Below are 12,385 nucleotides of genomic sequence, written 5' to 3' on the forward strand. Positions count from 1 at the left end.
GAACACTAGCTCTTTGTCTTGCAAGTGTCTTGTGTGCAATATTTTTCTGTTATATTAAATGATTTCAAGAGGTCTTTTTAAAAAAATACACAATAGGCTTTAAAACAAAATGCTAACTTCATTTGCACATGCCAGGCTTCCTCAGACTAAAAGATCTGAAGAAGCTAAAAGAATAAACACAGACAGTGAGGAGCAAGCAGTCTGATTGTAAGGCCTTCAAAAAGGCAATTTGCAAACTGTAAATTCACTAGGGGACAGTGTGAATCCTATAATTAAAAATATATATATAATCTCAGGCCCTTTAAGACAAGCAGAGCTTCTGCTTAAAGGAAGAGAATTGTCTTCTATTTGGACACCATGTGGAGCATCACATTCAAATGTAGTGTCTTACGTAAAGATTAACATGAAAAAACCATCCACGTGAGGACAACCAGGAGAGTGAAGGGTCTGAAAACCATGTCACACAAGAAGATGCCTAAGCGTGTATGTAATAGAATTTTTTTTTTCTATATAGCTCTATAAGGCTGCACTGGGAATGGGAGATAAAAGATACAAGGAACTGATTTTGCTCCATGCAAGGAAAAGCTGTCCATGAATGAAGGGTGCAGCCTTGGTGAGGTAGTGAGCCCTTTGTCACTGACAGTGTTCAAGAAGGACATGCAATGCCATCTTCGAGAGGTGTCATGGAATGAGTTCCTGTGTTAAAAGGGGTTTGGACTTTCTAAATGACTTCTAACGTCACTTCTATCTCTATGATTTTCCATTAATAAATGACAACCTAGTCCTTCTGCAAGCTCAGACCATGAAAATTCCCAAAGAACATGCCACAAAAGTTGCAGACTAACACAAAATTTATCTTAGGTGTTAGTTGTGTTATTTTTCCACATAATTTTGTTAAATTGTGCATATGTAATAAAAACAAATTAAGTAGACACAAGCAAGTAAAAGTTTATGTTTTCAAAGCAACTAAACATTCTTTTCTATTCTGAGATTATCAATTTAATAAGTATTTTGCTAGAAAAGAAAGATTTCTCTAATTACAAACGACTATCAACTTAACAAGTATTTTGCTAGATAAGAAAGATTTCTGTAACCACAAAGTTTTCTTTTATTTACTAAATCAGAAAAAAAAGACAATATTAGGGGATAGAAACATGTCAAATTTAGAAAATTCATATTTTTATTATGTCTGTGCTGTGAATAACCTACAAACAAGGAGCATTTATACAATATACACAATATTTTCTCAGGAAATGCCAGGTACTGAATTTTATTGAAGAAATTACAGAAGCAATTGCTATAGAATGCTGTGTTTTTTGGCATTTACTATAAAAATATTTTTTACATATCAAAAAAATCATAAATAGGAAGCTAACTGAATGTAAGTGCAGGGACTAAAGGAGAACAAGTCTAGTTCACTAACATTCATCGTCTTTTAGATTGAGAAAGGTAACATTCTAAGGAAAACAACTCACAGGGTCTGTCTTGCTAGAATTCACTGTTATATTTCACTGGTTAATTCTTACCTAATTGCCTTCCTCCTTGCCACACTATTATTGTCAAAACTCGCTGCTGGAAAAGAAAAGATAAAAGGATCACTAGTGCTAATTTTGTTCTATTTCAGTGTGTCCTTAGCATCTAACAAGGCATTAACCCTATAATATTAGCCTGAAGGAACCATTTGCTGTTTTAAAACAATGAATACCTAAACACCATAAAAACACTTAGATGTGATTGCCCTTTCAGCTTTATTAATTTAGGCTAAATGACAGAGTAATTTATATGGTTTGCACCTGTCAGGGGCAGAGTCTTTACTAATGCAGTTTACACTGGCCAGGAGATCCTCCCTCAGGCTAAGGTTGAACTTCAACCTACTGTTGAACAGAGTGCAAAGCAAACACATGTCACCAAGCACTCTATTTCTATCAAGACAATCCCTTCAGAAATCCACATAGATGGCACACCACCCTGCAATGCTCAAATCTAAAGCTGAAAGAATATATCTACCCAATAAAGACTATTTGATCTTCAATCAATCTAGAGACTGAAGTATTATTTTCCTGAATCTTTCGTATTTAAGATATCCCACTTTTCTAGTATGACATTACAGCAAAATTTTTTAAGTGCTTTATACTATATAAGATGCCATTTCTACTAATATTGCCACAAATACTGTAGTCTTCATCATAAAGAAATCTTAAAAATGTTGGGACATTTCAACTGTCATTCAAGTTCTAAACAAACAGAAAGAAAACAAACATGGACTTTAAACCCACAAGGAAAAAACTAATAGTCTTGCTGCTCAATGTTTGCAGTAAGTAAAATGTTCTCTATTGTAGCCTTCACTAGCACAGCAGTACTGCCCTATCTGTAGCATCAATGGAAGAGCTACAGCGAAGCAGCACATACACTGGGTTTAGAAAGAGACCATAGAGCCTTTAGATTTTTCCCACACATGCTCAATCACTATAACACACTTTTACTACTACCTAAAATACTTCATATTGAAATTTCAGTCTTTGACAACGTACTCAAGTCTTCAATGAAAACCACGTAATGTATATTTGACAAAGCACGGTAAGTAATGATAAAACATTACAAACCAATACTGATGCTACACAAGCATACATACCAAAAGATCTTATATCACCTATGAAGAATTCTATATTCAAAATAATACTTTAAATACTTATACATTATTTTACAGGTAAATTTCCTATATATCACAATTTATTGAGGAGTCAGAATTGAACAATTCCATTTCAGTGCAAAGAGTTTAGACCCAAAAGACAGAAGTAACCATTTAAACCTATGTTTGCCAGCCAAACAATTGTGAGAACAAATATATAATGTTACTTGACCCAGTAATCTAATTTAGTCTTTATCGTTTTTGAAGTGAAATTATGCTATACTTAAGTATCATTTTGTGTGTAAATGTGTTGAGGAATATAGAGAAGTACTGATGAGAAAAACATGTTAAACATGATGTTTTTATTTTTGGCCAAGTGAGGCAATGAAATGTCATCTAAAACGGTCAAAAACTAAACAACATATTTAAAAACCTGATTTAAACTCCCCAAGCTAGTCTTGCTACATTTCACATAAATTTCTATCTGTGCATATTTACTTACTATTAAGTACTAATACACATAAAAAGAAAAATAAGTTAAGACCAATTCAATAATATAGAGTGTTATAATGTCAAAATAGTCTGTTACAATGTCAAAATACTCCAGCCTACCATAAGCTCTTCAAATATATTTTTCCATTCTACCTATGTGTACTACCAACAACCAATAGTCAACATGCAAGATCTATTACATTTTGTAGGTTCTATCTTCTAAATTGATTCACTCATATCATCAGGTCAAAGAGGTAAGCACTTAAAAGGAAGAAAGTGATTAATTTAAAATGTTGTGTTGAGTTGTATCTGAGCTTGTGGCTGGCATGAATTAATAAAATATGGGGATTTATTTCACCATCTCTAAAAATCGACAAATCAGCTGCAATAAGGGCTGCAATTTGGATCTTTTAGACAATCAAATATAGTAGGAATATTAGAAACATTAATAACCATTATAATTGTAACCTGATTTTAGTGAGGTTTTGTTTTGTTTTTATAATAAAGTTGCTTTTGGTAAATCTTTAGTCATGTCTTGCCAGTTAAGATGCATAAAGTCAGGAAGCATCCTATTTTCTCGAATTATTTGAAAGAGCTCCATTAACTTCTCACCTCCATTAACTTGTCACCTCCATTAATTTGTGCTTTTGACAAATAGTTTTTGAATAACAAATATAGCTGGTTTATTTTTGCAAACTAGCCTATTTTTTTTTTACTTCATAGAAAAAAAAGTTTAACACCCAAAGAGATAAAAATATCCTGGAGCATAAATGGAAAGGAGCATTGAAAAATCTGAAAATAAAATGATGACAAGATTTAACTCTGAAATAGCCTCATTTTTCAACACTTTCCAGGGAATTGCTTCTTTTGGACTGAGAGCATAACCACACTTCCTCAGCATCTGAAAGGGTTTCAAAGAACTAGATAGATATAATTGTGCATCTCTATCTCACATAAAACAAAAACTAAGTTAAAAAATGGCAACTCACCCCAGCTCTAAATACACAATTAAACTAAGGCAGGAGAAGTTTTCCACATTTTTCCTACTGATAAATATTTTAAAAATAACACTCAAATTTAAAACATTCTTTTCAAAAGCTTTTCTCATACTAATATTTTCTTTAAAAAAAGATTCGGTTTTCCTTCACCAAAAAGGATCATGAACAATACTTTAAAAGAACATTTTATTATATCTCCTGGATTTTGCCTTTAAAGCAACACTGCAAATTTAAAAAGATTTTCAAAAATTTTGAAAACTTCTAGAAAGACTTCCCAGTGCACGTATTTACTTAAAATACATTTTTAAAACAGACATTTGTAGAATACTTTTTCAATCCCCATAATATAACTGCTCATAGAGATATAATATGCAAAAATTCAAACTTACACTTGAGAACTTGAATGATAAAACTGAGAAAGATGTACTATCAAACATATTAATATTCATACACAATTAAAGTATAAAAGTCTCAATTAAAAGATTTTCTGATCAATGTTAACTGTTTTTAATTCATGAAAAAAATAGTATAGAGGCATTACCATATTTAACACACCACCATCAATCATCAATTTTTTAATGCCATTACACAAAAGAAGTCATCCTAAGTGTTTTAGATATTCAAAAATTCAAACAAATCCAACATATGTTAAATATTAAAATTAATTCTTTTGCAATTCCTTAGTTATGCCTTTGTACTTTCACACTGGTAATTAGATTACCATTAAACACTTTAAATAAACATAAACTTTAGAAAAACAAAACAGTGATGAAGTGTGGGCATGCCAACATCTTTAGTAAGCAAGCTTGAGGTTTTTAATCCTGTAGGTTTTTGGATGTTGCTGTTTGGGGGCTCCCCCGCCCCCGTTTTGCCACAAGGTAGATTCATGAATGAAATCCCACTTTAATATCCTATTTTCTCTCACTTACATGTATGCTGGAGAAAGTGGAGTTGACCTGGATGTTTTAAGCACAGGAACTGGGAATTTCCAGATAGCAGGAGAGCTCGTTTTCCATTTCAATGGCATGTTGTCACCACGGTACTACAATAACAGTAAAGAGCGTTTCCATAACAGACTACCAACTAGGACTTCCATTCCACACTGTACTGACACAGCAGTGGCTGCCGCGGAGAACAAGCAAAGGATTCTGCCAGTGCCCTTAAACCGATGCTTCCAATCTGTAAAATAGGGCTGTAAGGTACCTCCTTAAATTTTTCTGTCCCCTAAAGCAATATGATGATTCTATCATTCCAACTTAACAATAGTACCAGAAAAGCGTTGACTGCAGTATATTTTTTTAAGACTGCACTGTGCATACCATACAATGCAGCTTTATTTAATAAAAGCAGCCAGGCTTTTTTTTTTTAAGCTTGCAATACCATTGTTCTACCTTAACAGGGATACTGCAGCACTGTACTATATTCTGCACCTATTAACCTGATTTCTGACCAATAGTAGCAAGAAAAAACATAGATGGGTTTCATATGAAAATGAAACAACATACCTACTCAGAATACACTTGTCATCCTCTGAACAATCTTCTTTTGAGCTGCAACAATACAAATGGGATATAAACCTCAGCATAGCCTTAGGCCACCGCTAATAGAGATCAGTGACTAAATTCAGCAGCCTGCTTTCCTCCTGTGCAAGCTCTGGTCACACAAATCAAGAATGCCATAATGGGAAAAGCCCGTTTCAAAAATTCCAGTCCCTCTGTTTTCCAGCTAGGAGAAGGCAAAATGTAAGAAGAATATAAACTGCTGCAGAACTCTGCAGGCTCTTCTAGTAGCTTCTGATTCAAGTTGCTCTCCTTTCCCTATTCTTATTTCCAAGCTGAGATGAGCAAAATCTCATATATTTACAACATGCTGTAGTAATACAAATATCACTCTCTCTTCTGCAGCAGCGAAGTACAGAGTAGCATGCTCTTAATAGCAGTCCTCAGAGGGACGCTATCAACAATCTAATTCAATACTGCCCTCCCCTTCTCTCCCCTTTCCCCTCTTGTTCACCCCCCTTACTCCTCCCCTCCCTCCCCCGCAAACAGCTCACAAATTGCCTAGAGGAAAGACCAACGCTGCTGGCCAAGCAGGTGTCCAGCAGGGACCACTCCAAAGCTCAACAGCGGGTCCGGTAACCTATAGGGATTAGCGATTGTCAAGGAGGTTCAAAAATTGAAGCTGCTGTCAAAGGCAGCTTGAGGTATTTCATGAAAGCAATGGCAAATAAAGGGTTCATCTATATTGTTTTAAAATACTGCCAGAAAATAGCGTTGTAAATGCCCTGAAAGTGACTTTTAAGCTTCTGTTTAAAGCACCAAAACAAACTCACAAATTTTCTACACAATTCTAAAAAGTGAATATAGGTTAAATGAGTATTATGCCGAACTGTTTATTTACAGGCTGAGGAATTTTACTTCTGATATAGGCAATTCAATTCACAATCATAGTATCCTTCTGCCTCTACCCAAAAACAGAATTATCCATTTCCATCAATGCAAGCTTAGTAAAGGCAGATCACGATTGACGTGAAAGCCACTACCTATTTTAAAAAATCACTGCAGGGACAAAGAGCTCAAATTTACTTTCAAGTCTGTATCCAAACAATAAACTCATGCCTCCAACTTAAATAGTTGGCTTTCGAATACTCTTTCCAAATTATTCCTAGTTTTTAAAGATTGAGATTTAGTCCCCTAAGAGGCTTTTTCATCTGTATTTTAGAAACACACATGAATGTTTCTACAGTAAGGAACTATTTTCAAAAATTCCAAAATATCAAATTTAATATATAAGAAATACAGCATGAAATCAGCTAATGTAATCACAAATGCCTTCCTTTTAAGATACAGACCAATATCAAGGCAAAAAGACAAACTACTACTTTCCTGTGAAGCACAAAACATATATGTACATGCAGTATGTAAATATACACATACATACATATATGGAAAGAGAAAGCTCATTTTGAAAGATTGACAAGTAATATATGAACTTTGTAAATATTAAAATTATGTCAACCATCATTACCTTACATATAATTTTTATTCAACCTATCATACAAAAGAAACAGCCCCCAAAAACCCAGTCAAGCATTTTAAAGGGTTAAATTATATATCCAACTCCTTTTAGTACTTGCACACAAAACAGACTCATAGAAATTGTCAAATGAGTCAGAGAAAGAAATATTTATCAATGCGTTAGTGGCCAAAATATATTTAAAAGTTTTTTTTAACCTGCCACTAATACACATAAATTATAGTCAATATTTTACATTAGAAGGCTTTCTGCAATAATCCTTAATGGTTATATAGCAAAAAGGCCTCAGGTATAATCAGCAGGGGCAACTTGTTTGAAATCCAAAGAAGGAGAAATACATACACACACACACACACACACACACACACACACAGCCACACACATGTATGAACACATCAAGTTTGAAATGTCTTATTCCACAGTGAGTTTCAAACAAATTTTCAAAACCCGAAGCATTTGCAAACATTTAAAAATATAAAACATAAAGCAGCTATATATTATGTAGTAAGGAGGTGACGTTTTAGAAAACAGATTCAATCATTTTCCAGCTTATGAATCTTTTTGTTTGTTTGCTTTTTTGAGACAGAGTCTCCCTCTGTCACCTAGGCTGGAGTGCGGTGGCGCAATCCAGGCTCACTGCAACCTCTGCCTTTGAGGTCGCAGCAATTCTCCTGCCTCAGCCTCTTGAGTAGCTGGGATTACATGCACCTGCCACCACGCCTGGCTAATTTTTGTATTTTCACTACAGACAAGGTTTCACCATATTGGTCAGGCTGGTCTCGAACTCTTGACCTCAGGTGATCCACCCGACTTGGCCTCCCAAAGTGCTGGGATTAAAGGCATGAGACACCGTGCCTGGTCTACTTCACCTTCCGAGAATGAAGATTCAAAAACCTGTGTAAAAACATAGTAATGAAGTGTTTCCAGGAGTTCATCTGTCTATGAAGACTTCTCAAACATTGATGAGTGGAAAACAGGCAAGTTAAGGTAGAACTTTCCAAATTCCCAAAAAGGGAACCACCACAAACAAGTGAAGATCATTTTATTGTAAAGATTATTATTCTTCTATAAGAATATTCTTCTATAAGTTATTATTCTTCTATAAACAATCAACTGATTCAAAAAAACAACATATTTTTGTCGAATTTCATTGGGCTCCAAAGAAGCTATCTAATACCATGAATCTTCCAGGTCAATTTTTCAGTCGATTCCCTGCAGACTTAATATTTAATATTTGTTTTTGTGGTACTCCAATAATTTTAATATTTGTTCAGCGTGAGAAGAAAGTAAGGCTGCCTCCCTACACCCCATCCTCAGCACTCTATAACACCTAAAACCCTAAAAGCATTATATGTGATGGTGGAGATGTATATATATTCAGTTCTTACTTTTCCTTTAATAAATTATTAAGTCACTTATAATTACCTCTCATGAGCAAACAACTATTATGCCAAAGTCCTTAAAAATAATCCCTTTGATCAGAAATACAGTTCATGAACAATACTTTACACTATTAATTCACTTAACAACACTATTCCTCACATATCATTTAGAAATAAACTTCAGCCAGGTAAAATCATCCTAATTACAAGTTGGCAGCATCCAAACAAATCAGATGTTACTACCCTGGTGGAGAATCCAGTCATAACTATGGAGTGTAATTATAATTCCCATTACATTCTAGAACTAAAAATATGTTCACCTATGGAATGAACAAAAATGATTAAACATATATTTTAAATATAATTTTATGCAGGCTCAGTGTCCCATTACTTTAGAATAGCAAATGTCAAAAAACCCTTGGTCACATCGTGGGAAACACTTATTTTGATTACAGAACACTTGGTTTCTATTATGTACAATTGCATAAAACAGGAGAGAAAGACAACATACATAAAAGCTCTTCAACACATTTTATGAACATTAACTAATCAGTTAAAAAATATCTGTGAAATGCATAGTTCAGAGACGTAACAAACAAAGGACAATGATGGGTCTTGGCTAAGGCTACAAAAAGAGCCAACTCTTAGAATGTAAAAGGAGAAGATTTGTTGAAATTTTAGGACTCTAAGAATTCATTTTTCTCAGTACCCTCATTGTATAAATGAAAACACTGAAACCCAGAGAAGCTAACTTGCCCAATGTTGTATCACAAGCTAGCAACAAAAGAGAAACTAGAAACCAAATTTCAATCTCCTAGTATAGGACTCTTGTAGAATCCCTACTGTTCTTCCCAATGAGACCATTCCACAAGATGCATGTTTCTATTTGAAGTGAACCACATTCTATAAATGTCTCAATGTATTCTAAAGAAACAGGATTACAAAGAGATATCAACTCCTCCAATTATATGTTCACTGAAAAATAGAAGTGGGAGAAAAACACCATAAAAGAAAAGCTGTGCATGAAGAACCATTTCCAAAATCTTAATTCCAGAAGATGTTTAAGAATGTTCAGGAAGAAAATATAAGTATAATTTAAGCAGTCACAGTATGAGAGAAAAGGTAAATATATTGCCAATACTCTGATTTTTTTTCTCAATGTATATGTTCCTAAATAATTTTATAGTAAAACTTAATTTGCTAACTGACTAGTACAGTTTGTCACCAGTACCGCCTCACCAAATGAACTAATATATTGTGTTTCTAATCTCTTGCTCCATTTTTTTCCTGATGTCCCCTAAGAAATTATCTACTTTTTCGTGCAAGTTTTGGTTAATCCTGTGGTAGGTACAGCTAAAGACTAATAGCCCTAGCCAGAGATTGTATGAACAGGCACTGTGTAATCTTTTCAGTTCTGAAATGTCTCTTCAGATTAATCTAAAATATCCATGTTATTCACAGTGCTTAGACAAGACCGCAGATCATGCCAAATTGTGTGCTTTGTTTATGTTCCACCAATCAGTAAAAGTACTTGGATAGCAACCAAATAGGACGATTAAACCCTTTAAAACACACACAAAATTCTGGACAGCAAAGCAAAATTCTTGATACATTAAGGGTTCCTTCTTACAGGAAATAAAATTGTTCACATTCATGGCTATGTACACTTATACACTTACATGCATGTGTGTTTGTATCTTTTATACACATATATGACTATATATTCGTGCATGTGTGTCTCCTTTATTTGTTTCAGGAAACTATCAGATACATTTAAAATTTCTTACTAGATACTCAGACATGTAGTCTTGCCACAATAAAAAATGGATAATCCCAGATGTTTCTCAAAGACAACTACATTGGAAAGTTTTACATTAGAAATTTCCTTAACAGAACTGTGTGAAACCTAGTAGGCCGACAAAGAATCTACAAAGACATTCCCTTTTGTAGCTATGACTATGCCTTGGATTTATATCAAAGGTATCAAGCAATATAAATTAGTCAAAATCATCAAACAATACAAACAATGTTATGCAGGCACACACTCATGTATATGCGTAGAGAATTCCTCACACCATGATGGCATAAGCAATGTGAAGGGCAGTATTCTTCCTATCTGTAACATTTCCTTAAGATAAGAAGGGTGCCATGTTGGGCAGAGAAAAAACAGCAATAAGAGATGCTAGTGTGTTGAAAAGGCAGGAACACTAGGTAATGGATCCAAAGGAGAAGACAATAGGGGTGAGGAAGGTAATGGCTGGCTGTAAGGGGAAAGGAAACCCAGAGTGGTAGTGATTGCTGGTATTTACGTAATACTTTTTATAGTTGGGTGTCAGATGAAAGAGGTTATGGGGCTAAGATAGGAGCTGGGATGAGTGGGCAAAAATACAGAGAGACTGAGCAGAGAACAAAGATCCCGTTGTTGGGGACCCAATGATCCACAGATTCTGACTAACTTTACTCCTTCACTAAGGCTGAAAAAAGGAGTAACATTGAATGGGAAATTCAGAAGTTCTTGCCCTTCCTTCTTCATTTTGTTTTCTGGCACTATCTGTACTCTTTATGGCTTTTTTTTTTTTTTCCTACCCGTGTATGCTTCAAAGTATTCCCATCTGTTTAAAAAAAAAAAAAATGCTTTAAACTCCAAACCAGGATGTTTGTGTATGCTTGGGGTTGTGGTAGGGGAAATCAATGGTTTTTATTTTATTTTATTTTATTTATTTATTTTTGAGACAGAGTCTCATTCTGTAGCCCAGGCTGGAGTGCAGTGACACGATCTTGGCTCACTGCAACTTCCGCCTCCCAGGTTCAAGCAATTCTCCTGCCTCAGCCTCCCGAAGAGCTGGGATTACAGGCATGCGCCACCATGCCCGGCTAATTTTTTGTATTTTTAATAGAGATGGGTTTTTACCACGTTGGCCAGGCTGGTCTTGAACTCCTGGCCTCAGGTGATCCGCCTGCCTCGACCTCCCAAATTGCTGGGATTACAGGCGTGAGCCACTGCACCTGGCAAATCAATGGTTTTTAAGTATATATACTATGTACTATTTACATATGTGATTTTAGATTACCATTTTTAAATTGTTTGGTAAGAGCAATACAGAGAGACGATTTATCATCATCAGTAGGGTAATATATCCAATGCTCCAAAAAGAGGCCATGCTATTACCACACCCTGTGCTATAGCTATTTTACTTCATCTGCCCAAGATGTCTTTCCCAAATTCCTATGTGTCCTTCAAGAAGGAATCCCTAAATCTTTGTATCTTCCTAATCCAGCACCATTTCTGGCCCGTTGGAAAGCACTCAATAAGTATTTGTTGAGTAAATTGAAAGGGAAATTTATAAACAGAGGAGTGAAAATCAGAATTATATATTGAAGCCAGAATATATCCTGAAAGATTTTTAAAACACTGTTGTTAAACCTGCTATTACCAAAAGCAGAGGTCAAGAGGGATATTTATCTGTTAATTTGATAATTTTAGGCTATAATCTCCTTAAAATGAAAAAATATGTAGAAACATACTATCTTATTAAAAATAAGCATATATTGAAGGAAATCATCCAGAATACATATATACTTTCTTAAATAAAATAAACATTCCAATAAAAAAAACTCTATCACCTGAAATAGTGATCACTCACCTGTTTAGTCATCTCTCAGCAACTTCCTAAGTATCTCCTTAAACCACTTTGAGTAAATAAAATAGTCAAGCTATTGTTAGCTTTTCTGATTGAATCTGTAAACTTATCAAAATAAAAAGCCACTTAAAATGTACAGTGCAACTGAACAGTTAAGAATATGGCTCTACTGAATGAAAATACATTCATATGAAGCTTTCCAAATAG

The 12,385-nt window shown here is 34.6% G+C and overlaps 1 protein-coding gene across 12 annotated transcripts in view; it reads right to left on the reverse strand.

Moving 5' to 3' along the window:
- KLHL13 (kelch like family member 13) overlaps positions 1–12,385 on the reverse strand; it is a 205,298-nt gene that overhangs the window by 67,195 nt on the left and 125,718 nt on the right. The window contains exons 1-2 of one of the 12 annotated variants that reach the window (XM_063660094.1): positions 5,625–5,655; positions 5,049–5,161 (exon numbers count right to left, since the gene is read on the reverse strand). The exons of 9 other annotated variants lie outside the window; for them this stretch is intronic. In XM_063660094.1, coding sequence (XP_063516164.1) covers positions 5,049–5,146 — 98 coding nt within the window. In that variant the 5' untranslated portion in view covers positions 5,147–5,161; positions 5,625–5,655. Of the gene's footprint in view, positions 1–5,048; positions 5,670–12,385 lie in introns of those variants that run through there. 2 more of the 12 variants (XM_063660090.1, XM_063660095.1) reach the window with 2 other exon arrangements.

Source organism: Pongo pygmaeus, chromosome X (assembly GCF_028885625.2).
Source record: "Pongo pygmaeus isolate AG05252 chromosome X, NHGRI_mPonPyg2-v2.0_pri, whole genome shotgun sequence".
NCBI lineage: Eukaryota > Metazoa > Chordata > Mammalia > Primates > Hominidae > Pongo > Pongo pygmaeus.